Source organism: Daldinia vernicosa (genome assembly GCF_022497035.1).
Source record: "Daldinia vernicosa strain CBS 139.73 unplaced genomic scaffold F5Y00scaffold_22, whole genome shotgun sequence".
Lineage (NCBI taxonomy): Eukaryota > Fungi > Ascomycota > Sordariomycetes > Xylariales > Hypoxylaceae > Daldinia > Daldinia vernicosa.
Window position 1 is genome coordinate 46,173 of NW_025953938.1, and position 26,845 is coordinate 73,017.

Genomic DNA, 26,845 nt, shown 5'->3' on the forward strand with positions numbered 1-26,845 from the left:
ATATTTAAAACTACAAGTAGTTTCAAGTCTTGGTTTTATAGCTCCTCTTGCTGGATGTTAGATTCGGGAGTGACTTGTGCCACGCAACTCCAGCACTTCGCCTTAGCAGCATTTCCACAACTTGAATCGTACTGGGCTTTTCGTGGCCATGGGCAAATAATTCTATTTTGAGTCTCGCCCTTGGAATTGGAAAACGAAACTGGCGAACTGTCGGGCGCAATTCCATCTTCTACCCATGCCTGAAGCTGCGCGAAGAGGGAGTCTGGTTGGCCGGGACCGCCCAAGCAGTGTCCGAGACCGGGACTCTCGAAATAGCGAAAGAATTCACCGACGTTGTCAACATTCTTGGAGACTTCTTGGTAGTATTGCTCGGTGCCTTTAGGTGGTACGATAATGTCGGCCTGCGTTTAACACCCGAAGATTAGCATTCGAAGTTTCACAGCGAATAGCCGGGGTCCGTTTACCAGTCCGTGAAAAGATACCATCTTCCCTCCAGCCTTCTTAAACTCGGAAAGATCGGGGTCTTGTGTATCGATGATGGAGCCGTACTGTTGCCTACTTGCATGTAGGAAGCTCGAGAACTCATCCAAGGTGATGTTAGAGAGGTCGAAGTCGGGATCTTTCGCGATAAACAAGGTCAACCAATACCACCCCAAAGGATTAGAGTGTTCCATGGTACAATTGCCATTGGAACAATCCGTAGCTGCAACGCAATTTGGGATTTTTGTGTTGGGCGAATGACAGGTCAGATCACTTCCCGGGTTGATTCCATGCCACTATTATACAAGTAGTTAGGTAATGATAAAGGATCGGCTTCAAAGAGGTAGTCTGGACATATAAACCGGGCTGGAAGGGTAACTGTAGCTGTAAGGAAAAGAACTTTCGGATAGTACGCACGAGATGCTCTCCTGTTGAGGATACTATGCCTACCCATGCTGCCTTGGCTACTTTCGCCGCCGCCTTGGTGATATTCTTTGTCGTATCATCGCAAGCAATAGTCGTACCGACGAGGTCAAACGGACTAAAAAGCTTCCTGCACTCATCTACGTTCGCGATGATGCCATCTACTACACCGTCTAATCCGTCACATTTAGATACTGCTGCGGCGGTGATGGCATCCAGTTCGCACCAATGAGGGTATTCTTTCATCATTCGCATAACTTGCTCTGGCCAAAAGCTATTCAGCATCACATCTGACCAGTATATTGCCGGTGCGCCCGCAGAAATGCCATCGTAGGCCTTTGGAAACCTTTGAGCGAGCATGAAGCCCTGCCGGCCGCCCTGTGAGCATCCATTAAAATAAGAATATTTCGGAGGCTGGCCGTAGAAACTTTCCACGAGAGACTTTCCGATGATTGCCTGGGGTTGTACCTATTAGTTATATGTTTTGTAATCACGAGGATTCAATCAAGCTATACCTCGTCGTTTAGGCTCTTAGAAGCAAAATCCTCTAGTAGGAACCAATCTATATTCCCAGGGCTAGTCAAGGCCCAAGGCAATGGATCACTGGCGCTTCCCAGTCCACCGTCCGTGGTAATAGAGGCATATCCATCCTGCATGGCTCCTGCTAAGCTCATGTATGATAGATCTATTCGACCTGCCGCCCATCCGCCGCCTCCTACTGCCTGAAAACGTCCGTTCCAGTTGTCGATGGGAAGCCATGCTTCCACATATATCTCGTCATCGTATCCGGGGTGGGTATAAGCAACCGTGACATTGCAGAAGCGGGCTCGTTCGACTTTGAGCGGTGGCGCCGTAAATCGATAGCCTTCCGGGATATCGAGGCTGTAGTTCGTTACTAGAGACGCCGAAACTGTAAGTATTTCCGCGCCGAAGACTGTAGGAGCAAAGGTGCTTGGAACACAGGCGTTTATGAGGGAACCCGGAGCCATTTTTCTTCCAGTATCTTGTGAAAACAATGTAGTTAAAATGTGCGCGCGCTCTTGCTGAATTGAAACTCATCCGGGAGACATATTCTCGAGAAGATATGCTCCATTATGTAGATATCTTCAACTAAGCTTCTTCGCGTAGACTTAGTCGCGTAAAGTCGCGTCATGTCGCTTAGGTACAATTTAACCATACGGCATGCTGATTTGCATACAAATCAGTCATACGGCATGGGCGTTGGTGACTCACGATGCAGCAATCCTAGTCATACTTGTAATAAAATACCAATGTAAAGTAAGCCTTCCAGATATACACCGAGTTTTGTTCCCCTAATGGTTGAAAGCATGATCGGACGGGTTCCAAATACCCCGAGCCTGTCAGTTTGTGACTCAATAAGATTATCAATCTAGGTACCTCATTTTGGACATATGTAATTCCGTCTCTAAGGGGTCAAATGAATTAGAGAACTACTATGAAAGCTTACATCTCTTTTTATACCAATGAAGGTTTATTACTTAATTCATTTGTGCAGTTTATTCGTATGAATTAAACGGAAGCTGCCGGAGCCGGATCGGCCCTACTCGTGAAAAGTACAATCTTCTGTCAGAGTCGAACGACGCCTATCAGATATTCCAACAGGAAGGATTGCAGTTCACTATCTTCGGAGAAAAGCTTGGCAAAATCGTTGTGAAGCGACCAAGAAGTGCCGAGTTTCATGAAAATGGACGATGTCTTGTCATAATATCCAAGGAATCAAATCGTCAACTACATATTTTTAGAAATGAGCGCCAACTTTATGGAGGCTCTAGGTATATCGTCCTTGACGAACGTAGCATAGAAGGCCGAAGTTAGGCTAGCTTACCTCGAGACAAATCCTCAAGGCACACCAAACACCACATACAAGAATATTCTGCGAACCGCCCACTAGTACATCTCCAATGCTAGCAACTGATTGCATACGACTCAAGAAATTCTTTAGTCTCGTCCCCAGTGGCCTCCAGGCTCGATGACGCCTAGCCCCTTTTCTGTTTAGCTCCTCGGCAACTCTTATCTGAAGTAGTTGGTATTACAGATGGGCTGGACCGCATCTTAACGAATACTTTGCGACTTTCTTCGTCGAGAGCCGCAGCAAATTCGGACAGTGCGAGCCCTAGCCTAGCATCAGGCTTCAGCCTACCGGCCAAAATTAAGGCTTTAGACATTGCGAAAGCCGCGACGTTGCATCACTGGCAACACCTGATAGAGGATTTACGTGTACACTGAAATAATATAAATAATTCAAGCTAGTAATAGATTTATACCCATACGTGCGTGTTCCGGAGAGGGTAAATCCAATATAATGCCCCTTAGTCTGAGCTGAGTTCATATCTGAGTGAAGAGGTATGTTGTTGGAGTGGCTGGGGTGGGGGGCTATGCTCCTTTTCCAATAGGATCAATGTCAGTCACCCATTGGGCTGATTTCATGGGTCAGGATTCAAGAGAGGCTCAGCGACAAGACTAGGAGAAAAAGAAAACACAATAAAGATTAATTATTTAGTTCTCTAGTTACGTGCCATCCCCTATCCCGAGGCGCCTCACGCTCTAACTAACCTTGATTAATACTTGTTTGGTCAGTTCTCCTTAGCTTAATTGGTTAAGATGGGATGCTTTTCCAGAATCAAAATATTTTGATCAGTTTTCTCTTGGATGCCAGAAGCCTTCCCAGTGTCATCTTCATTGTGGCTAGTACCAGGTACGTAAATGATGGCATCTATTGATAACCACGACTGCGGCAGCAAATGTTGTCGCTTCCCTGCAGTATGACGGTCAGTATATACAAGAAGTAAAGTCAAAATAATACCGAAATATCATATCGACTTGTTTCCTCTCACTAATCTCTAAACTTCTCGTAAAGATCCCTATCCGCCGCCGTCTCAAAATCATTTCATTCACAGCCACTAGGTTAGTAAGCCCAGACTCTCGCCTCTCCCTGTGCATCTTTCACCCCCTTCCTGTTCATTCTCGAATAATACAGCCTCAAGCAAAGCGCTATTATCGCCACAAGAAAGTTACACGCTGCGCACACGAAATTCCCAGTTGGATATCCCAGCCTTGCTTCATCTACTTTCCATATCCACTGTGAGATAATCTGTCCTATTCCAGCGCATGAATTATGTAGGGCGATTGCGAATGGGATTGTCAGCAAGCTCGGCGTGTTGCATGTTACCCAGTTAGTCATCGACGGCGCAGCTGGGAAGGCTCCGGCTGCTGCCATGCAAAGACAGCCATATCGTTTTACGTACGCAGTCGGCGGTAGCAATCCAGCTATGAGCCAGCCTAAGCCGCCGATTGTTGAAATTGCGGTGATATGAAAACCACGAGCTTCGAACCGATCTGCAGAGTAAGAAAGCGCGATGGCTACCACGAACCCGACAACCCACTAAATGGGGATCAGATGTTAGCATGGGAAACCTGCCAGCCTCATTCCTTTGACTGTTCCATTACGGATCTCGTTTAGCGTCGAAGAGCGCAGAAAATAACCGGTGCGCCTTTACAAATAGGAATGCAGGTAGACAGCCATAAGTGAAAATTACATCGAATTTTAGATCCTACGAATAGAAGTACAGCTTGGAAAGTACATACCGGTGGGACTGTCATTAGCTGGGCATGTATACTCTGATAGCCCAGACCGGACACAATAGTTGGGGCGAAAAAGGTGAATGAGCCTTGGGTCACTACGTTAGCCACATAGGCAAGGTAGTGGGCCAGCATCCGCGGACTGAAAAACGTCTCCAAGATCTCCTTCCGCGTAGCATGCTCTCTATTCCATCCGCCACCCCGGTCTTTTAGGCGATCTTCTGCAAACCTCTTCTCTTCTGCGCTGAGAAACTTGGCACGGGCTGGGTAGTCTGGTAGGAGTAGCAGTGTCGGTAGCACGCTTAAAATAGTGATGATACCCTCGACTATGAAGAGCCAGCGAAACCCCTCGACTCCAGCTGAGCCGTTTATAGTGCCCATACCATAGGCGATGGCTCCCCCGAAAGCTCCAGCCAGGTTACAAAAGGCGATGACGAAAGCTATTCTAACAGCTCGCTCATTATGGCGATACCAGATCGTTATAAGGTAGACAATGCCGGGGAAGAAGCCAGCCTCGAACTGTGTCAAGTTAGCAACTAAGCTACATCCGTCGTAAGTTCCTGTACTTACCACGCCTATGAGCAGGCGCAACGCCAGAACCGTGGCATAATTCCTAACAAAAGCAAACCCCAGAGTCAAAAGTCCCCAACTTCCCAACAGTATGGCTAGCCACCTAGAGGGGGCTACGTAATGTTTCATAACCCAATTGGAGGGTACTTCAAACAAGGTATATGCCACAGAAAACAAGGTTACGGTAAGAGCATATCCGTTACTTGACATCCCTGTCTTGTGAAGAAGATCATCTCCGGTCTCTTGATTTAATACCCTCGCATTACCTATATTTCCCCTGTCTAGAAAGTTGAGTAGATATAACCAACAACATAGTGGGAGTATCCGGATGTCGAGGCGTCGGTTTAAGAGCTTGCTGCGGCTGTGATCAAACTCTCCATTATTGGTCTCTTGAAGAGACTTGTCGGCTTTCCCCTATATATTAATCTCGAGTTAGTTGAACCCGATCATGATGGGTTTAACTTGACTGACCTCTTCGATATTGCCCTCGAGGTACTGGGGAGGCTCGACTTTTTCCATGTTCTCCAGTTCGATATATCGTGGAGGGGTTGCTTGAAGAAGGTTGAGACATATTGAAAGACCCAATGTAGGTAGATAAACTACGTCCTCTTTATAAGGTAATGCGACCAGCTATCAAGCACCATACGATGAGCGTCTCCTCCCTCTACAGCTATAGAGGTAGATAGCCGATTTCTCCGCATTATCGCTTGAACTCCCCATACTACCCCACAAAGCAGACACTATCTGCCTCTTAACTAGACTATAGGTGGTAAGTATGTGGGCGCGCTACTCGTTAACGCGGGGTAGTTCCCCAGATTCCGGTTTTATAATAGACCACGCCTGTAAACCGCGCGAACATATGCCGAAGTGATAGTATTATTACCAAGCTCTTGAGGAGATCAGCCATGATCCCAGCTTATCGGAATTAAGCCGGGGCGAACGAAGCACGACTCCAAGAGATACCTAACATATCCGTCAATGTTCAAACTTGCCGTTAGAAAAGGGGTGACCCAAGGATATTCTATCATTGTGATGGCGATTAAGTAACCGTTAGTTGATAGGTATGTTTATTTAAGAGCAAAAGAAGTTTAGTCAATCCGAGAAAAGCTGACGTTTATGTAAGTACCTACGTAGTGAGGATAAGAAAGTCGGATCAATTGATAAGGAATGTTCCACTTTTAATCAACCCGATATTGTGACGCAATCTCAACTAGAAATCCTAGTATCTTAATATTAATTCCGACCTTGACTTTTGGTGGGATTTTATTGTTCGATCTACTATACGCAAAGTATGAATGCTAAGCCCTTGTGGTTACTACTAAGTGATATTCATTTCGGATCACGTGATCTTGATAGAGTCATACGAACTTCAAACTGGATTGCCTCTCTTCCCAAGTCTCACGCAAATATTCGTCGCGCAATTATATGCGGTGACTTACTCACAACACGTACTTCACAGCCGACTCACGTCCTTTCAGCATGCTACCGCTTCTTAAACGAGCTAGTGGAAGCCGTACCGCACGTCGATATTATCTTAGGCAATCATGACTTGGCTTACCGCTTCGATTACACCACTTCGGCCTTGGAGGCGCTTTCTATTAATCGACTAGCCCCCTTCGTAACGCTCCATACGAAAGTAGGATGTCACGAGTGGGATGGCCGACGGGTGTTTGTGATGCCGTTCCGAGAAGACCAGAACCAACTTGTTAAGGAGATACATAACCTGGACCCGAAGAGCGCCGCCCAGACCGTTGGGTTCGGACACCTGGCCATAAACCGGGCTATAACGCAGAAGTACACCGTCAATTCGGAGACCGGAAAGCCTGGGTTCTCTATAAGGTATCCCGGCCTTACCGGCGTGAGTGAATTTGCGCCGTTGGCAAGGACCTTCACTGGCCACTTCCACAGCCACCAAACGATTCTCCAAGCTACGAGCCAACAGAATCAGAATCTTCAAGGAAGCATAACATATATCGGGGCACCGTTACAGCTTACGTGGGCGGATCTGTTCGACACCAAGAAAGGGGTCATCTTGCTCGACCCCGAGACTCTGCAGAATGACCTTATCTGTAACCCTCACGCAGTCGGTTATGTGTCGACGGATATTCAAGACGTACTGTCCGGCCAGATGGACGAAGAACATATCCGTGACAAGCATGTCATGATTACTGGGAGTTTGTCGAGGTATAAATATATTTCAGCTAGAGAAAGTCTGGTTAAATTAGGAGCACGCAGCGTAAGAGACTGGAAGCCTTTTGAGCCGGCGTGGCAATCCCCGGAAAAAGGTCTCGGCAAGACTATGCTCCCTGCTGATATAAGAAACCTACCGAATACAGTGAGCGATGAATTTTCACGAGAAACGGGGGACGCCAAACCTTCTGATTCCGTTCATCGCTCGGTCATTGCTTCACCAAGACCGATAGCCGAGCAAATAGAGCGCGAGCCGATTGACCTTAGCGGGGTTACCGAGGAATACGTGTCTTCTCTAAGTCTCGGATCTACTCTCGAGAGGAAGCGAGAGTCATTAATCGCGGTAGGAAAGCAACTCGTGAATATCGGTAGTTCCGCTCGTGACAAGGTCAACGACACGATCAAGTATAGGGATATCCTCAATTCGTCTACCTCCTTAGCTGTTCCGACGAATGAATCTTCACGCATCTTTATCGCACACCCTATTGCTATCGAAATTACAAACTTCCTCGGCGTCCAGGGCTCTCTCAAACTTCAATTTGAGCGTCACTTCCAACCTGGTATGAACTTTATAATCGGAAAAAATGGCGCGGGTAAGACGACAATCATCGAGGCGATCGTGTGGTGCCAATTTGGACAGTGCATCAGGGACGGACTTGGGGTAAACGACGTTGTCAACGATGTCGTCGGGAAGAACTGCAACGTCCGTCTCACATTTGCCAACGGGTATTCAATTTCGCGGTTTAGGAAGCATAGCGAGTTTCATAATCGCGTGATTGTGGAAAAGGATGGTACTGTACAACCTCGGTTTGAAGGACCCAGCGCCAGAAGCTCTCAAGCATCTATCAACGAATTGTTGGGTGTAGACTTCGACACGTTTATCAGAACAGTTCTTCTGGGTAACGAAAGCACTCGGAGCTTCTTGAGCGCCTCGCAACTACAGAAGAGACAGTTGATTGAATCTGCTTTGGGTTTGGGGATCCTAGATGGCTGTGCAGAAACCTGCAATTTGATGATGAGCCAGATAGATGAGGAGCTTGGCGTAAAGCAATCGCGACTCAACGAGGTTACCCATACAATCACGCATCTCAAAGGTCGGGTTTACCAAATGGTTAAAACGCTGAAACGTTTATTTGGCGAAGAAGAGAAAATCATGGATCAGCTACAAGGCGAAGATCGAAAATACTTTACATCCCTGAACGCGAGAGAGCTCAAAATAAAGGAGCTTAGGGAGGAACTTGAGGCTGAGCAATTGCCAAATTTAGAGCCTGAGCTTGAAGAGCTTCGAAAAGGCGTATCTACAGCACGTAGCGAAGTGGGAAAGCTTGGTGCATTGGCAAAGCTTGCGCAGATTCGTTTATCAATAGATAGGAAGGGGAAATTTATCAAGCAGGACATAGTAGCCACTAGTACGCAACTGGGTGATTTCGAAAGAACAGTCGAGCGTCTGCTAGAAGAGAACGAAATATTAGAGATCCCACCTCCACCCGCAAACGAGGACCATAGCAAAGCAGAGCGGGGCTTTCTGCCCAGTGTCATGCTCATTTTTCGGAATTTCTGGACATCTGTGCTTAGATTTATCAGCTGGGAGGATAATTCTAAGATCATAGAAGTACAAAAACGGTGGCATAACCATATGAGGGCAATCGATGCCTTCAACGATACCATCAGGAAAAGACAAATCAAAATTGCGACTATAACGAACGTTGTATCAAGTTTCTCCAACGATACTTCCCAACGAGATGTCATGAGCATAACGGTGCAGCAAGCATTACGCATTCCCACTCAGCTAAGCGCCGCCATTGATGAGCTACAACGCGCTACAAGCCAACACGATCATCTCCAGCAGCAATATGAGAGCCAAAAGCAGAAGCGACTTCGCAAACAGCAGGACCTAGACGCACTGGAAAAGGACATCGATACGACGAGACAAAAATGGCATGTGTCGTTAGATCGGCACCACCTAATACTCTCGAGCAAAGAGAAGGAAATTGCTACTTATAAAGGACACCTTCAGTCGGATGCCGAATCCCTTTTTGACCTCATCCGCCAAGCAGCCAGCTTAAAGAAAGAGGCCGCAGAAATACACTCAAATAGGGAAATATTCGCCTTTTGGCAGTCTGCTTTTACGCGACGGCAGGTAGCAAAGGCTACGTTTCGGCATCATGTAACCGAGCGACATCTAGGGGAGCTGAACAAACTTCTAGGGCAGATCCTGTTAGTCATGTATCAGGATGCAAACTACGCGCGTAATATGACTTCTGGCACCATCGGGGCACTATTCAAAGAATACGAAGATGGCGATGGTAGTCAGGAGTCCACATCAGTGCTTGAACCGTCTCTATCGATGAATCAAGCACTTGATTACGCAAAGCGAAGTGGTGGTGAGCGCAAACGCGTAGATCTGGCGCTGTTCTTCGCGCTATCTATGATGGCAGGGGCCAGAAGTCCTCATATGGCGAGGTACATGCTTGTTGACGAAGCTTTTGACTCTTTAGATGTAAGCGGTCAAGCTTCCGTGCTTAAGTGGTGCCGCTGGATGACGGAACGGTTATCGTACGTCTTAGTTATTACGCACAGCCCAAACCTCGTCAAGCTCGCTGAGGAGGAAAGCGATGCTGGAGGTGCTGCCGGGGCAAATGTCGTTACTGTTAGAGCAGGTAATAAAGGCACCGAGTTGGTGGAAACGCCGGAGTCTATAGTTACCTCGCCTACTTAACCGATCCTAAGTTGATAGCCTATCATACAATCCCCATTCTTGCACCTTGAAGCTTCTATTAGCAAAGATCGGAGAACTTCATAATGTAAAGTCTTCTTCTTAAATCAACTCATGATCACCGATGGTACTTGGAAGATGAAGTAGTAAGTAGTGGTAAGTTTAACATGTAACCACCCCAAATTAATCATGTAGGGTTTTATTCTAGATGCTGCCATCTGTAACCCAGTGACCTATGGCTCGGCTACTTGCACCGTCAAGTCGGCGAAAGGGAGTCGGGACATGACAGATGCGACCTATCTACCCCCCTATCCAAATTCCGCAAGCCGGTCTTCAGACCCCGGTACTGAGAAAGCTATTCGTATTGGGTTCAAGCGATGCAGTTCGACAAGGAAGATAATGGAACGATAGACGCAACCCGGTTTCTATGGGTGGCACCTAAGCGGAAGGTCGAGAGGCTACAAGAAAAAAGCTTGTCTGGCTCGACGGAGCTTCTCGACGACGCCATTGGTGGATATCGGGGCGGCGCGGTGGTATTCGCAATGGGAACGGAATCAATCTCTAGATTGCCATATTGGGCGGCTCGGCCTTGGCATAGGTTGCAGCATCACCTCATGCCATGCGGGGGTTTCAGCTGTTATTCGGGGCGAGCTAGGAAAGTCGGACCACCAAGTCCGGGAGGGGGATCACATGGGACGGTCAGAACGAGCAGTGCGGAAAGAAATGATGTGTAGCCCGAGACTAGAACTTTTTCCGTTGCTAAGCAGGATGTTAAACGGTGGGCGGGCTTACATGCTACGTCGATATAAATCAAGGGACGAAGTAAGAAGGTTGTGATTATTTATAGGATGTAATCCCCACGATCTGCAAACAGCCTGTCCTCAGCCTCAAATTGCGTGATAGGGATCTGCACACGTCTAACGGCTGAACGATAAGTCCACTATGAGATCGACACTATTAGCTACCGTAGCCGCCTTGGGCGCTACACACGTCGCCGGCCATGCCACCTTCCAGGATCTCTGGGTAAACGGCGTAGATACGATAAGTATACCCTGATATCTTGTTTTGCCAGTTACTAACACGTCTCTCACGGGGGCTCATGTGCTAGATTGCCGCTGTCAAACTCCCCGGTGACGGACGTAGCATCGAAGGACATTGCCTGCAATGCCGGTACTAAGCCGGTATCTGGAAAATGCAGTGTCGCCGCAGGATCGACAGTGACAGTAGAGATTCATCAGGTACGTAGAATCTTCGCTTTTCGCATACTGTAGTATATGTCGGCTAATACGTCTGTTTAGCAACCCGGAGACCGCACTTGCGCAACAGAAGCGATCGGTGGCGCACACTACGGACCGGTCCAAGTATACATGGCCTCCGTAACTGATGCCTCGACGGCTGACGGGTCCTCCTCGTCATGGTTCAAGGTCTTCGCCGACACGTGGGCTAAGAACCCGTCGGGAGCAAACGCTGATGACGACTGGTGGGGGACAAAAGATATTAACGAGTGCTGCGGCCGGATGGATGTGAAGATCCCATCCGATATAGCTGCCGGAGACTACCTTCTGCGGGCCGAAGCCTTGGCTCTACACACAGCAGGTCAAAGTGGCGGCGCGCAGTTTTACATGACGTGCTTCCAGCTAACTGTCACGGGCGGTGGGAGCGCCAAGCCGGCAGGTGTCTCGCTACCCGGTGCCTATGAGGCAAGCGATCCTGGTATTCTCGTCAATATCCACGGGAAGTTAGATTCGTATGTCGCGCCCGGACCAACGGTCTACGCGGGTGGCTCGACAAAGAGCGCAGGCTCTTCATGCTCCGGCTGCGCGAGTACATGTGCCGCCGGAAAAGACCCATCAAGCACCGCTGGGGGTAGTACCCCTACCGCGACTGCGACAGACACGGCCGCTCCACCAGCAACCACGGGCGATTCCGGATCGGGATGCAGCGTATCTCTGTATGGTCAATGTGGAGGAAGCGGATTCACCGGCTGTACCAACTGCAGCGTAAGTCAAAGATCTTTCCGATAAGTTTCCCTGCTATTAAACGTAGCTGACTATTGTCTAGAGCGGAAAATGCCAAAAGCTCAACGATTACTATTCACAGTGTAGCTGATCTAAGATGGAAAGGAATCAGCGAGCATGCTTCGATGAGAAGGTATGCTAAGGTAACCCGAATTGACATCGCGTAAACGCATTGCTGAGTTTTATGAGAATCCGGCGTTGTTAATATTGATGTATATAATAATATAATATGGCTGCATTCGCTAGAGCTCGTATCGTGTATCGGCTCGTGAACTATCGCCATCAATATTCATCACAACTCTTGTCCGCACACAACGTTTATCACAATCTTTCGCTCTCTTGGGTATCACATCGGAATAGCGAGCATAGGGCGGCAAGGCACGGGCATATCGGGATGCACACGAGGCAGACGAACCCACGCTCTATATCTAAAAGTTTGAAAAATCACGTCGGAGGACCAGAGTAGTTCTTACGGCCCCAAGCGAAATACCATCCAGCCGAAATTGCCGTAAATCCTACAAAGACCACGGAAGCGTAGTTCATAAGAGAAGGATCTACCACCGGAACAGTAGTTGGCATACAGAATAATGGAATGGCCAATAGAGACCAGCCTATGCTTTTATTAGCCCATGAGACAATGGCCGACACGAAGCTCGGCACGATCGGGTAGGCAACACTTACATAGAGACACGATATTGCAAAACCATCCGATCGGGCCTAGATAGAAGCTGCCGGTGCGGACGGTCTGGCGTCCGTTGAGCATACTGACAACGATTGGTGTAGCATAAGACGCCGTCAGCGCAATAACTCCGACGCCCGAGAAAGCATTGAAAGCAGCCGACGAACCGAAGTAGATAAGACCGAGGATGATCTGAACAACCATGCTGAGCATCATCGCGTTCAGGGGAACGTCGTCGAGGTTATGGTTTATTTGCTTCCACCACTTCGAACCGGGAATAGCACCGTCGCGAGCAAATGCGTAGACGCACCTCGATGCAGCAGTCGTGCAGCCGATGCCGCATATGAGCGCCAAAACGAGGAGAGGAATTAGAAGCCCGAATGCGCCCCCGGAGTTTCCTATTGCGCTCTTGATAATCGCCGGGACGGGTTGCGCGAGCACAACGAGTCCTTGAATATCGGGAAGAACAAACACTAACGGAATCATAAACATCAATCCGGCCACGGTGTTGATGCACACCGTCAATACCATGGCCTTGGGTACCTGCGTAGCCGGCTCTCGGACCTCTTCGCACATGCTGTAGTCTTGTAAGGATGATGAACTAAGCGAGATGAGTTTTAAATACTTACGAGATGATCATGCCGGTAGAAGACGTAGCATAGGCGGCATGTAAGAGACCGACGACGAAAGACCAACCGGGTGTCCAGCCAGAGTTAGCCTCGAAATGTGTAAATACCCAACTGGCATCGTGACGACCTTCCTTGGCAATAGCCAGGACGCAGGCCATGATAGCAATAACACCAGCAAAGGTCCAGAAAATAGCAAAAGTCTAAAAATCAAATGTTAATATTAGCCAAACGGCAATGATAGTAGAGAGAGATAGAAAATCCGTACATCGAGAATGGGTAGCCATTTATTGCCTAGCGACGAAACGGCATTGCAAAGTAGCGTAATACCTAGGAAGATGAGGAAGACTTGATAGGATTCGCCGGCGAGCACAGGTTGACCATCCGCAGTCTCGAACACATTGACGCATCCGACCAAGAATAACGTGGTGCCGAAGTTGACGGCTAAGGTGATGGTAACATTTCCGACCACGTAAAGCCAACCACAGGTCCAAGCAGCAATGCGACGCCAGCGAGGAGGTGCGAGCATGAACGTCTGGTAATAGACACCGCCGGCAGTTGGATATACGCTCGTAATTTCGCCAAGCGACGCGGCAACGCAAATAATAATCATCGACACAGCAACCCATCCCCAGATGATGTTGACTGGTCCGCCTCCGACTAGAGGGTAATAAAGAGTTGTAGCTAAGCCATACGGAATCGATGCCAGCACGAAAGACATGAAAGCAACCTGTAGGGTGGACCGGTTCCGCGACAGCTCGGGAGTGTAACCGAGAGACACGAGCAGTTGGTCGGCCGATCCTGTGTCGGCTTCGCTATGCAAGTCACGGACCGCTTCGCCGGCGGTACTGACCGGCTTCTTCATGTCGTTATCGGCCATCATCTAATACTTGGACTTAAGCACGCGATCAGGTAAAAGAGTAGCAATTGATAAACGCCACGGCGGTTATGGAGAAGTGTATAGGGAATGTATGCTAATTAAGTCTCCATCTATATGATAACGTCCATGCGATAATGGCAGCGTCGGCTGGTATTTCCCTTTAAGCTGAATGGTAAATTTGAATGAAGTATAGAATAATAATAAAAAGAAAAGAACAGGAACGAGTCGCAAAAAAAGATCACGGGCTGATTACTTGGGTACACCGGCAAAGAGAAAGAAAAAAATATGCGGACTGACATCACACCTGAAAGTTGCCTGCGCTTCAGCAGCTTAGATTAGGCTGGGCTTTCTAATTAACCCCTGCAAATCTTAAGATAACATATCTTTCACCTGCCTTCTCCCGGTTAGCGCCCACGCGACTGACGGGGGCGCCGCGCTGCTTATGGACATCCTTGTGGGTTGTGTTACATGAGATAAGAAGTCTTAAGTTGCATGCGTAGGTACATTACCAGATAGACTTTCAAGAAATCAATGTCGTAAATCTTACCTTGAAGGTCGTCTATTAGTAGAAGCGCTTAGATCAATAATTAAGAATGCCCAGCCAATTCATAATGCTCGAGCTTGAGAATGATTATTTTGCGGTCCATAATTTCAATTATTCGAAACAGTTTGCCAATCCATTCTAGGAAATTTCGGTCTAAATGATCTACAAGTACAAAAACCGGCCCGTCTTAAACGGCATTTCAACCAATCGTATACGCGTATTACATATGTCCCCGCATTAAACCCCGATGGTACCGGGACCGATCCCGTTAAGTCCCGCTTTTCTCGGCTTTGGATCCATATAGATATTTTCAACCGTTTGGGGGTTTTAAGTCGGTGTTAGTGCCAAATTAACAGGTTTCAACACCATCATTCGCATTGGTGGCAATAATACCTATTTGGTATCTCTGTATTAGCATGCCGCAGGCGTAAGAGTTAAGACATACTAAAGAGTTAAGACGTACTACATGGACGCTAAGCGCGCTTAGCGACAATCCCATTACGAGACTCGGTCTTGTTGAACTATGATGGGTACCTAATGCAAGGGCGCTTTATAAGGCAAACTTCAAGCCGAGGTTGTTTACGAAGATATACTCGTCATACATGCTCAAATTGGTGGTTTGCTTATAATTACGTAAATCAAGGGCAACTAAAAATCCATAAGTGGAGTCGGTCGTTTTCAACCATTGTCTACATCTGTGATCGCAGAGGGTATATCGGCTCGGACTGTCAATTCATTAACACGGTTACGCATTTTGCGCACCATACTGTTTAAAGATCTCATCCACCTCCTTCGTTCTCGCGACGGCATCATGTAACCGGGGCCAATTCCTCTCCTCCGGGGGATCACCGGTAGACCTTCCGTTATTCTACCAATGCGCATACCTCTCATACAATTCCGCTACGATCCTAGAACGATACGGGAGTTCGTTTTGCCAGCCTCCCCAGTCCCACTCTACATCAATCACCTCGTCCGAAGCATGATCGTGGATCTTGATCTTGATCGGCTCTCTATAGGAATCAGAGTGTACGTATGCGCCATTAGCGGTCACCATAATCTCGCCTGCTTCGCCGTTAATTGACCACACGAATCCTGGGGTCCCTTTGAATTAATGTCCGCTCCTGTACGTAACAGATAATGTGGCATCCTCCGCGATATCCGCCTTCCCTTTAGCCAGCTTCCCATAAACAGCCAGAAAATCAGGTACGTCGCTTTCTATGTCCTTGATTCGAGTCCCGTCCTTACCCAGAACCGCGAGGACTGGTCTGTATCTGCATCCGACTTTTGAACAAAATAAACTCCCCGAGAAATTCGTGCACGTAGTCGATAGTGTGCCCGTAAGCAATGGTGATGGGATTGCCTCCAATCTTTCGATATGCAAATATGAAAGACCCTCTGGTAGCGAGTCCCTAGGTAAGAGATTACCGTAGGCATGAATATCTCTACTCAATATTCGGCCTATTCGACCTGACTTGAGAATGTCTTTCGGTTTGAGGACTATAGGCGAGACACGCCCCTGAAGCCTAATGATGCTATTGTCTAGACGTTTGTTAGCAGTCAAAGCAACGGCCTCCTCGTAATTCTCTACAAGGGGCCACTCTATAAAGACAGCTTTTCCAGCTCGCAAAGACGGCCCCGTCGTCAAGCTATGAGTACCAACTCGGGTGCAACAGATGATAAAATTGACGTCCGGATCTAAGGCCAAGTCATTTGGGTCGCCATAAGTCCTCACATCCGAGGGAAGTGAAAAGTGGTTTCTTGCTGCTTCTGCCGACACAATGCTCGAGTTAAGGAGCGCAACAATCTCATAGTGAGATTTGCCCCGGGGTGATAAAAGATACGGCAGGCGACCCTGGGCGGCCCAGCAGGTCTTTGCAGACGAGGAGGGGCCGATGGGCGCAACACGGATACGTGTTATATTGAAGCGAGTATAATGGGGATGTTTGTATAATGATTCCTTTGCGGTGCCGTATAAAGAGAGACCTGCGTGGGAAGACCCCTTTTATATCCAGGTTTGCTGTCCCTACATTTAGAAATCATCACTTAGAGAAGATGATGACTTACCAACACATACAGTGTCTAAACACAGCTCCATACGGTATATTTCATAGCAAAGCAGGTAGCAGAACACACCGGGCTAGAATAGGTGACATATAGTCGTCCCGCTTATTTCCATTTTAGGGAAATGGTCTCGATATTCATTACGCGGCTTAGGTAGCATTAGCATCTCCCCAATATCTTCACACACCTTGCCCCAAGAAGAATAGTGATAATAGCAACCTTCACCAACAAACTTGCATAACTCAGAAGAAACCCAAACACAAAAACAGCGCCGCCGTAAATAAAGTATTCCCATGAACAACTCCAACAATGACGTACTACAGGGGAATGCTTCTAGCAGTCACCTCCCCATCCTAAATGCCGATTCACCTCGTCCATAGCGCTGATGCCGGCCCTGAACAGGCCCACTGCCCCGTCAATCGTCGAATTTCCGGACTCGAAGGTCGGTTCAGGCTCTTCCGCTCGCCTCAGATCCGTCTGATCCAGCAGCGCCTGCCGCTTCCGCAGCACTGCTCTGGATATAGCTCGACCCCACATGTTAAACCACTGGTCCTCGCTAATACTCACGTACTGTTTGGTGCCGTCGTCAGCTATCCTCGAGAACGGCCATTCGGAAATAACAACCTCCCATCTCTTAGTCCGCAGCCACAAGTACGGCCAGGAAAAGATGAATAGGAGAGTGAACGTGAATAGCATCTGTATCCACGCCGTCAAGCGCCACTTGTTTATCCTTGCTTCGTTATAGCACTCGATCAGGGAGTCCTTCGTAACGAGTTCCACCTTAAGATGGCCGCGGTAGTTTGTACGGTTTACCAGCTCCCTCAGTTTTGTTTTAATGTACTCGTCGTCAAACCCGATCATCCTTCGTTGGAGTGCGAAGACCTTCAAGCCTGCGTGGCTGGCTGAGTACCGATGACACCACTCCCGCAGCGTCGGTTTCGGGATGCCACCGACCTCGATGCTCTGATTCGAACCGGGGGCGCGCTTCCTAAGTATAGTACCACGACGGGTTTTCTCACCGTTCTCTACGGTCCGGACATAGTTCCACGAACGGCGATACTGCGCATCCGAGTAGAGATATGGTGTTAGCTCAACCGAAACGTCAAAGTCGGTAATCGTATTCTTCTCCATCTTGCCCTTGCTGTCTCTCGTGGTCTCGGTATGTGTTCCGACAAGTTTGATATAAGGTCGCGGAGGAATCGCTGCAAGGTGCCGAATATGCTTCTCTAGATTAGCCGGGCTTTCGAGGCTTTTAGCCATCCAGTATTGGGCGCCAGTGTTCAAGTCGTTGAACCGCGTAGCGTCTTCGACGAATGGCATTTGGGCTATAGCCAAGCCGCTACCGGGAGCAGCCGTCTGCGCATCAGGCGGTGGGAGCAACAACTCGCTTTCGGCATAATTCGGCGGTAGGTCATCGATAGCAGTCTCGGGTATGTCAAGATCATCGTTGTCGCTGTAGGTGACTCTAGAACTCTCGCCGGGGTTGGTACGCAGCGAGACAACATCGTCCGCCACCTTAGCGTCCGGTTTGCCCATGGTTCGCGAGATTGGTGTAAGAGATCTGATCAAAGGGCAATTTCCAACTTGAGCAGATGCGACCGTAAAGGTTTAATTTATACCTAAATCCTGGCGGAGAAGGAAAGGTGCGATTAGGCAGCAAAGAGGGAACTGACGATTGACGGCTGAGGCTGAATTCCGGATTCCGTACTTTACGCTACGAAGTAGAGAAGTACCTAGGTACCTAAAGAAAAACCCCTGATGTTTGACTAATACTCCTGCCCTATCAGGAAATGCATGCAGGGTAGGCGGGGCAACGTGGGGCAAACGGCTCTACATATGTACCTAGGTACTAACCACCATGACTTCACCTAAAATAACAACCAACGGATTTACAAGGAGATCATACAAGCACTAACCTACAACCTTAGGACTATCCGCCCACGATACGTATATTTTAGGTACTATTAGGTATGATTACAAGCTCTTAACAGAGCATTTCAATACGTTCGTATCATCACACTACACTAACAAGGAGAAGCTTTTTTAACGATGAGCGATCTATGATGACACAATACCTGAATAGCTACTATACCACAATGATCTTATACGTAAACAAGCATTAATATTGTATACTATCAATATTGTTCACTTACCATCACTGTTATTAATATAGTATATAGTCGCCTATATTTTCTCTAAGCTCATAATTTCTTTAGCCATCACACACCTCCTTACAAGGGCACTTTACAACATCTTGCAACACTTCAGTCTTTATTAATAGCTTGCAACATTGTACGTCCACAAACCCATTTTGGTCCACCATATTCACCACCATGCTAGATCAGGCGCAGTCCCCATTCTTCTCTCTTCCGGGTGAGATCCGCAATATAATCTATAAGTATTACCGCGCCGATGCATCAGGAAGCTATCAGTACAACGGCGTCCTCCGTCCTCGGGAAGTTGCCTCAGCGCTCTCTAAACCACATGGTCTTCCCATGACCTGCAAGCTAGCATACGATGAAGCTTATGAGATGCTCTGCGCTCCCCACGCAGAAATCACTGCCATTACTTACCCCGATTTCCGTCCTGGCTCTGTCCGTATTTCAAGCGACGGTATCTTTCAACCTTCTCAGCTTCGTTCCCTCAATATCACTTACATTTACGATATTATACCTTCTTGTGACAACATATTCTCTTGCTTCATGTGGTTTGCCGGAGTGGCCCCTAATATCCGTCGATTAAAGATTACAGTCGACCACGGCAACGGCAGCCCAGTCTTTGGCAGCCTAGTCTCTCCTCGCCCTGAATGGATAGTACGAGGAAGCGTCCTAACAACCTTCAACAGGATCGTTCTTCCGCAGGTCGTAAGTTTTAGGCAACTCGAATCCGTCGAATTAAACGGTCGCTTTAATGCTGATATGGCCAAACTTTTACATATCCGACTTACTCGTGCATCCATGGGTGAGCAAGTGAGATTGTACAGAGTTATACCATCCGAATCCACTGAGCCAATCAGATCGTATGAATCTATTCCGATAGAAGCTGCCGATCTGGAGTTGACACCAAACGATGAGAACTTTTACGACACATTAGGCTCCAAAATATACACAACAATCCCTACTGAACCCGAGGGGATAATAGACCATTGGTTCGGGACTGTCATAGGTTCATCAGAATGAACGAGTCTATGCTAGATGAAGAATATCAGAACTCTTGAAAGTTCCCAATATTAACAATGACGCATACGCTTCGGAAATATAAACGGCGAAATCCAAGCGAATTGAAACGCGTTTGATATTAGATAGTAAGATAGTTAATTGATACCTTTCAATAATATAGCATACGTACCTAAAATAACTTTGCTCATCCCAATAGAATTACCCAATATTGGACACAGATGATAGTAAAAATTCTACGCAATTAACTAAATACGCGAATGAAATAAAGAAAGCGGCAAGAGAGAAAAAAAAATACCGAAAAAAAAAGGAACGTCGCAGTAAAGTGACGACTCTGCAAACGTGTGACAAGCCCCACGTGGGACTCGAACCCACAGCCTCTGAATATCCGAATAGAAGTTCAGCGCTCTACCATTGAGCCAGCAGGGCACTGCTGGATATCGAGTTCTTATGTGAATAGATTTGATCTAGGAATTAGCTTGTGGGCTTTCGATAGCCAAAGAATTTCATCCCTTAGACACTTCGTTTTTAGGTAGTTAAAAGAAAAAAAAATTTGTCGTCACTAGCCTCCACATGGTCTTACATAAGGTAAGTGGCTTTTAACCCTAATGGCATTATGGACCGTGCACTAGGGTCAAGTGGGATGGTCCTAAAAGTTTATTGGTCCACCATATTGTCCAATACCACAAAGCGGTCATATTAGGGGCAGATCATGAAAAGGACAAAAATGTTAAAAAAGAAACGCAAAAAGGTATTCATGACAAGAGTGGGACTTGAACCCACGCGGATTTCTCCATGAGGATATGATATTAAGGTGACCTTAACCTCACGCCATAACCAACTCGGCCATCTTGCCGTGGATATGTAGGCTCTTAGTGTGAATCTTAAGGAATAATGATTACTTGAGGTTCTGATTGGACAAGAGATTCGAATGGATTCATGGTCGATCATTGGTCAATTCATACTATACCCAGTGAGGGGGAAGAGGAAAAAAGAATTCAGAATAATTCAAATGTAAAATTGTCCAAAGTTTCAAATATTACCAGTTTCCAAAAAAACTGGAAAAAAAAAAAGAATTGCCCATCACAGGAGTCGAACCTGTTGCCTCCTCATTACCGTGTATTGCTTCTATGAAGACATAACTCCTTAAGAGTTTAGCTGCTTGGAAGTGATACTAGTGAGGCGCTCTACCGGTGAGCTAGACGGGCAGATTGTGAAGTTGGCCCACTTGCTATGAGCTAGGATCTCTAGCTGCTGCGGATGAAAGATTTGTTTGCTATAAACTATTATCAATCCTATAGGGATTTGAATTGGCACGACAAACAGTGTCTAGGTATCCAAGATATATAAATGTAGTCCTACCTTTATATTCATTCCCATTAGGAGATAATATATCAGGTATGTAGTCGTAAATCATGCTACAATTTATACATGCGTTGAACCGGAACCGGTTCCCTTGAATCAGCCCTACCTTTAACTACGAGCCGATAAAGCGGTTCGTACAATATCACTCTAGACTATGTAAGAATAGTAGCAATTTATCCTCACAAGAGGTATACTTGATTGGTCAAGCCATACCTCTGCAATATAAACTAACTGATCACGCTTACGATTACCACCCTTACCTTTCGAACTGTTGTAAAGAATAGATTAATATCTTTTCGCCTCGGCCGTCTTTGTTCTAGCTAGGCATTATAGGACTTCAAATTGCCGCCCATCACTACCCAGCCTAACGTAGTCATGTGTACTGACGTTGTTTAAGGATAGTGGAATAACCAATATTGGCAATGTGACTTTTGTTCAACGCCGAGCTTTCTCCTATACGAATACATAGTCTTATACGCAACTAGACGAGAGGAGACTAGGTCCTTCGATTACCAGGTCGGATTTGTGTAGCCAGTAACAAATAGATGATATATCACCGGGGTAAGGTCCAGAGCCAGTGCAACCTATCTTTGACCCTGCTCCATGGGTAGGCATCGGATTAAAGCGAAGTGTAAGTAACGGCAGTTGCATAGCCTCCAAGATATTATATCACCGTACAGCCTTCTACATGGTACCTAGTTATAATCCCGAGTATCAGTTGCACACCATCTCATGTAGACGTAGCCACATATGTATGCTATGTTATTCAGGATGTTCCCTAGCTCGTCAATGGAGGAAATAGTTGGCAGGTATCACTATAAACTGAGAGTGCAGTTATTATGCATACATGTCTCGCATAGGTTCGAGACGCCGATAGATCTATCACTGCCACTGTGATACAGTCGTAACCGGATATCTAGCTAGACGTGGGGGCTTATTCTTGAAACTATACGTTATCTAGGCAACTTAATATGCAGACCACTCTTTCATTTATATCATAAGGTGAACCATATGCGCTGTCTATACAGGACTATATCCTGCATATCTTATAGTAACGCTTTAATAACATCGACACACCCATATAACAGTAAAGGCTTTATGAGAGTGAGGCTATCAATTCTACGAGAGCACAACTCTGACAGCATAATTCGTGAAAAGTATCCACACAGTCGTAACCTTATATCTGACGAAGTAGGCGATGTGTGAGGCCTTGCATGGGGAGAAGAATTGCTAGGCGTTCTCCAAGAGATGACCGCGTAGGTTCATCACGATGACGATCTACAATTGTAGGTAACGGGCCAAAGTCAAATATATCCGGACTATCTTTTCTTTCATAGGCTCGCCGTATGCTCCGGCCTGAGTGTTTGAGGCATGTGTAACAATAACCGGGGCTCGATATTGCCTCTCGAGCTCGAGTGGTGGAGGGCACGATGTTCGAATTGGCCAGAAAGGAAAATCACGGGTTACTTGTTGCAGCGTGAGACGTGATTTTCTCCAATTTCCCCTCGTCGAGCGCAGCAATCGAATGCAACAGGAGAATAGTTCCGCATCACAAGGAATCCAAGGAGGATCGTCTAGTGATAAGTCTCATCGGCAGTTCGACATCGTGGTAGCTAAAGTGCTTAGTTATTTGTTACCGGTTGAATTTGCCTCGATCAAAGTCCAAGTAATCTCTCGGCTCGCCCGGCACAAGGCCACAGGAATAAAAATACTGGAGATTTAACCCCAGATTGACCTGATGCGTTCGTCACTGTTGGAGGATTGTCATAACTCGGGAGCTAATGGGAAGTCCTAGCCAAGCTGAGGTCAAGAGTCAGCCAACCCTATAAACGCGTACTATGTTGGTCAGCCACGACATCAACGTAGAGCGCTAAGGTACGGCAGGGTGACTATTGGTGTAAGCTACTCATGCAAGGTGCTCCCTTCGGATAGACCCAACGAAATAAAGCGAACTATAATATCGAAAACTGCGGGGAAGCATGGGGTGCATACAGATTGTCGGGTATTTAACCTCAAGGTAGCTTTCACCCCGCATTATACGTTCGTCTTGCATACGAGCTGCATCTACTAGTGACCAATGAATATGTAGATATATGCAGGATTGCCTAGTAGAGCGAGGAGGCAAGGGTAGGACGACCACAAGGCTGTGAAAGCTAACTCTCCGAGCCTCACCGAGATGCCGCTGCCGTTGGTAGGCGGCATCATGTCTTGCCTTTCCTTATATGTCGATTTAGACATCTATCAATCACTATATACGAGTTGGAGAGGTGACGTGGGTGGTTAAACTAGAAACCCGATACAAGGTATCCCGGAGGCCCAGAGAGTAATTAGAACCAGGTTGTTTCGTGCTTGGACGAATGTGACCCTTCCTGCGCTGCCGGCGAGTGCTCTCTTGGGATTTTACTCTCCTTCCATCCGACCAGTTTCTCCTTACGATTGGGACCCATGCAAAGATGTTACATCACGAAATATCAGATGACCTCTACGAGGCATGAGTTGGCAAACATGTTGAATAGTTGCCGGAATAGGGGGGTCTGTTGGAGGATATAGTTGGTAATCAAGCTTAGACGCATGGCCTAGACAGTAAGAAGGGGATTATTGGCAACTTCTTACGAGTTCTTCAAGTGCAGGGGTCCCCCCTCTTCCAACGGATATTTGGATCCTGCTCGCCCAGCTTTCGAGAAAGCATAAGAACGCAATCGTCACCCTCTAGCGAAGTTTCACAACATGTTCTCTAAGATTTTCGGCTGGGATCAAAAACAACAAGCAGACATGAGTCCCCTACCTGAGGAATTCGATATTATCGTTTGCGGTGGTGGGAGTTGTGGATGTGTAGTGGCTGGTCGGTACGTTCTTCCCAAGATATACCCGTGAGGGCTTCCACTATATACTCATTCCATATAGTCTGGCAAATCTGGATCATAACCTTAAAGTCCTTCTAATCGAGGCCGGAGAGAATAACCTCAACAACCCATGGATCTTCAGGCCAGGGGTTTACCCCCGGAACATGAAGCTAGACTCGAAAACGGCATCCTTCTATGAGTCTCGCCCATCTAAGTGGCTCTCCGGCAGAAAAGCGGTAGTTCCGTGTGCCCACATTTTAGGCGGAGGTTCCAGCATCAACTTCTTGGTATGCAAGACCCTAAGTTGAAAAAATAACTTGGCGCTTAAATTTTATAGATGTACACGCGCGCGTCAGCCAGTGACTACGATGACTTCCAGGCCAAAGGGTGGACTACCAAGGAACTGCTTCCGCTTATGAAGAAACACGAGACCTATCAACGAGCTTGCCATAACAAGTAAGAAAAGGAAAATCAAAAGCATCTAGAGATACTAATAGCCAAAGGGACCTCCACGGATTCGAAGGGCCGATCAAGGTTTCATTCGGTAACTAGTAAGTTGGCAGCCGTAGCTCGAGTTCGAATGCTCAAGAAACTAACGACCATCAGCACATATCCAGTAAAGGAGGACTTCCTTAGGGCAGCAGAATCCCAAGGTATCCCCGTCGTCGATGATTTACAAGACTTAAGTACCGCCCACGGCGCCGAACACTGGCTGAAGTGGATTAATCGCGACGTACGACCCCTTGCCCCCTATTCACCTTTGTTTCATAACTGACTATTCGTGGATGTAGACCGGCCGACGTAGCGACAGTGCCCACGCATATGTTCATTCGACTCGCGCCGTCCATGACAATCTCTATCTAGCTTGCAATACCAAAGTAGATAAGATTATCATCGAGAACGGTAGGGCCGTAGCTGTTCAAACAGTGTAAGGTTAATCGAACGTCGAACTATACGCAGATCGCTAATATGTATCAAGACCAACCAAGCCGCTTCACCCCAGTCAACTAAAGACTCGCACCTTCAGAGCCCGAAAACAGATCGTTGTGTCCGGAGGCACGCTTTCTTCCCCGCTAATCCTCCAACGATCCGGCATCGGTATGCTTCCGTAGTTAGATTGCGAACCCACAAGTGTTAACGATTCTCAGGCGATCCCGAGAAGCTAAAGAAAGCTGGAGTTGAGCCTATTGTCAATTTGCCCGGTGTGGGCCTCAACTTCCAAGATCACTATCTGACTTTCTCCGTATACCGTGCGAAACCCGAGACGGAAAGCTTCGATGATTTCGTTCGAGGTGTACCTGAAGTACAAAAAGGTAAGAGCAGCAGTATATTATATCTTACTAGTCGTGATGCTAATAAGTCTCCAGCGGTATTTGACGAATGGGCGGCGAAAGGAACCGGGCCACTTGCTACCAACGGTATTGATGCTGGCGTAAAGATTCGTCCAACGGAAGAGGAACTTAAAGAGTTCGAGTCTTGGCCCACGCCACAATTTAACGAGGGCTGGAAGTCATACTTCAAGAACAAGCCGGATAAGCCAGTAATGCACTATTCCATCATCGCCGGCTGGTTTGGTGACCATATGCTACTCCCCCCGGGTAAATTCTTTACCATGTTTCACTTCCTCGAGTATCCATTCTCGCGAGGGTTTACCCATATCAAGTCTGCCGACCCCTACGAGGCTCCAGACTTTGACCCGGGCTTCATGAACGACGAGCGCGACATGGCACCGATGGTATGGGGTTATATTAAGAGCAGAGAGACGGCACGCCGCATGGAAGCCTACGCTGGAGAGGTCCAGGCGATGCACCCTTTCTTTGACTATGATTCTCCAGCTAAAGCCAACGATATGGATCTCGAGACGACTCGACGCTACGCCCTGCCCGGTAATCTAAGCGCCGGCTTGCAGCATGGCAGCTGGAGTACTTATAACCCCGAGCCGTCTAGAAGGCCAGAAGCCAATATCCTAAACAGCAACAAGGCGGACATCCGAGACGAGCTCAAGTATAGCAAGAGAGATATCGAAGCCATTGAAGAGTGGGTTAGAAGGCACGTAGAAAGCACGTGGCATTGCCTAGGTGTAAGTAATTACTACGATGTTTCTTTGCGAACTCCATCCATACTTACATTTTACACTAGACCTGCTCTATGGCCCCGAAGGAGGGTAACAGCATCGTCAAGCACGGTGTTCTAGACGAGCGCTTGAACGTCCACGGTGTTCAGGGTCTCAAGGTGGCGGATCTCAGTATCTGCCCTGACAACGTTGGTTGCAACACGTAAGTTAAACATCATACCCTGTAACTATCTTTCGTTGTCTCTTTAACACGATGTAGATATTCTACCGCTCTTCTCATTGGCGAGAAGGCAGCAACGCTAGTTGCCGAAGATCTCGGATACTCCGGCGAAGCGCTCGACATGAAAGTCCCGACCTATAACGCGCCGGGCGAGCTGGTACTTCCGTACCGCGTGTAAACGTACTCACTATTATGATTTTTCTTCATGTCGGAGTTTATGTAATGTCTGGGTATGATTATGAACTTCGAACCAGATTGACAGCTCTCGGTCAACTTCGGGACAAATCTTCTGCTTCCATAATATCATGTTTTGAGTAGTAGTTAGTTAATTGTAACATACGTTGAATATGTCGATGTCTTTGTAGTATCCTCGTATCCAT

The 26,845-nt window shown here is 47.3% G+C and overlaps 10 protein-coding genes and 3 non-coding genes across 13 annotated transcripts; 4 read left to right on the plus strand and 9 right to left on the minus strand.

Moving 5' to 3' along the window:
- Positions 1-35: 35 nt before the first annotated feature.
- F5Y00DRAFT_252991 (tannase and feruloyl esterase) lies at positions 36-1,892 on the minus strand (the record flags this gene model as incomplete). The annotated part of the gene is made up of 4 exons (XM_048009991.1): positions 36-401; positions 465-776; positions 898-1,359; positions 1,419-1,892. The coding sequence occupies 4 exons, from the start codon at positions 1,890-1,892 to the stop codon at positions 36-38; spliced, it is 1,614 nt and encodes a 537-aa protein (XP_047864932.1).
- A 970-nt stretch (positions 1,893-2,862) lies between these two features.
- F5Y00DRAFT_261819 (uncharacterized protein) lies at positions 2,863-3,089 on the minus strand (the record flags this gene model as incomplete). Its single annotated transcript, XM_048011280.1, has 2 exons — positions 2,863-2,907; positions 2,958-3,089. 2 exons carry the CDS (start codon positions 3,087-3,089, stop codon positions 2,863-2,865), a joined length of 177 nt encoding a protein of 58 aa, XP_047864933.1.
- Positions 3,090-3,496: 407 nt separating this feature from the next.
- Positions 3,497-6,130, minus strand: F5Y00DRAFT_236348 (MFS transporter). The gene is made up of 4 exons (XM_048007689.1): positions 5,545-6,130; positions 5,074-5,487; positions 4,510-5,022; positions 3,497-4,306 (listed from the first exon to the last, which is right to left on the minus strand). The coding sequence occupies exons 1-4, from the start codon at positions 5,590-5,592 to the stop codon at positions 3,830-3,832; spliced, it is 1,452 nt and encodes a 483-aa protein (XP_047864934.1). The 5' UTR covers positions 5,593-6,130; the 3' UTR covers positions 3,497-3,829.
- Positions 6,131-6,267: 137 nt separating this feature from the next.
- Positions 6,268-10,169, plus strand: F5Y00DRAFT_71899 (P-loop containing nucleoside triphosphate hydrolase protein). The gene has a single exon (XM_048014056.1). The coding sequence runs from the start codon at positions 6,365-6,367 to the stop codon at positions 9,980-9,982; it is 3,618 nt and encodes a 1,205-aa protein (XP_047864935.1). The 5' UTR covers positions 6,268-6,364; the 3' UTR covers positions 9,983-10,169.
- A 648-nt stretch (positions 10,170-10,817) lies between these two features.
- Positions 10,818-12,381, plus strand: F5Y00DRAFT_71925 (lytic polysaccharide monooxygenase). The gene is made up of 4 exons (XM_048014057.1): positions 10,818-11,020; positions 11,071-11,217; positions 11,278-11,979; positions 12,041-12,381. The coding sequence occupies exons 1-4, from the start codon at positions 10,922-10,924 to the stop codon at positions 12,086-12,088; spliced, it is 996 nt and encodes a 331-aa protein (XP_047864936.1). The 5' UTR covers positions 10,818-10,921; the 3' UTR covers positions 12,089-12,381.
- F5Y00DRAFT_269676 (amino acid transporter) lies at positions 12,116-14,182 on the minus strand (the record flags this gene model as incomplete). Its single annotated transcript, XM_048012483.1, has 4 exons — positions 12,116-12,608; positions 12,679-13,253; positions 13,306-13,505; positions 13,571-14,182. 4 exons carry the CDS (start codon positions 14,180-14,182, stop codon positions 12,442-12,444), a joined length of 1,554 nt encoding a protein of 517 aa, XP_047864937.1. The 3' UTR covers positions 12,116-12,441.
- A 1,412-nt stretch (positions 14,183-15,594) lies between these two features.
- F5Y00DRAFT_252995 (NAD(P)-binding protein) lies at positions 15,595-16,821 on the minus strand (the record flags this gene model as incomplete). The annotated part of the gene is made up of 3 exons (XM_048009992.1): positions 15,595-15,736; positions 15,854-16,709; positions 16,791-16,821. The coding sequence occupies 3 exons, from the start codon at positions 16,819-16,821 to the stop codon at positions 15,595-15,597; spliced, it is 1,029 nt and encodes a 342-aa protein (XP_047864938.1).
- F5Y00DRAFT_71941 (uncharacterized protein) lies at positions 16,577-18,502 on the minus strand. Its single transcript, XM_048014058.1, has 3 exons — positions 17,007-18,502; positions 16,801-16,935; positions 16,577-16,743 (listed from the first exon to the last, which is right to left on the minus strand). Exon 1 carries the CDS (start codon positions 18,321-18,323, stop codon positions 17,121-17,123), a length of 1,203 nt encoding a protein of 400 aa, XP_047864939.1. The 5' UTR covers positions 18,324-18,502; the 3' UTR covers positions 16,577-16,743; positions 16,801-16,935; positions 17,007-17,120.
- A 175-nt stretch (positions 18,503-18,677) lies between these two features.
- F5Y00DRAFT_236360 (uncharacterized protein) lies at positions 18,678-20,634 on the plus strand. The gene has a single exon (XM_048007690.1). It carries the CDS (start codon positions 19,121-19,123, stop codon positions 19,964-19,966), a length of 846 nt encoding a protein of 281 aa, XP_047864940.1. The 5' UTR covers positions 18,678-19,120; the 3' UTR covers positions 19,967-20,634.
- On the minus strand, positions 20,314-20,392 carry F5Y00DRAFT_t88. Its single transcript has one exon. It is a non-coding gene; the product is annotated as a tRNA-Arg (tRNA).
- An 87-nt stretch (positions 20,635-20,721) lies between the features above and the next one.
- On the minus strand, positions 20,722-20,819 carry F5Y00DRAFT_t87. Its single transcript has one exon. It is a non-coding gene; the product is annotated as a tRNA-Leu (tRNA).
- A 221-nt stretch (positions 20,820-21,040) lies between these two features.
- On the minus strand, positions 21,041-21,171 carry F5Y00DRAFT_t86. The gene has a single exon. It is a non-coding gene; the product is annotated as a tRNA-Thr (tRNA).
- A 2,423-nt stretch (positions 21,172-23,594) lies between these two features.
- F5Y00DRAFT_236364 (putative alcohol oxidase) lies at positions 23,595-26,818 on the plus strand. The gene is made up of 11 exons (XM_048007691.1): positions 23,595-24,174; positions 24,233-24,458; positions 24,509-24,627; positions 24,675-24,722; positions 24,778-24,904; positions 24,963-25,099; positions 25,151-25,269; positions 25,320-25,484; positions 25,539-26,251; positions 26,311-26,447; positions 26,505-26,818. The coding sequence occupies exons 1-11, from the start codon at positions 24,056-24,058 to the stop codon at positions 26,641-26,643; spliced, it is 2,049 nt and encodes a 682-aa protein (XP_047864941.1). The 5' UTR covers positions 23,595-24,055; the 3' UTR covers positions 26,644-26,818.
- Positions 26,819-26,845: the final 27 nt, after the last annotated feature.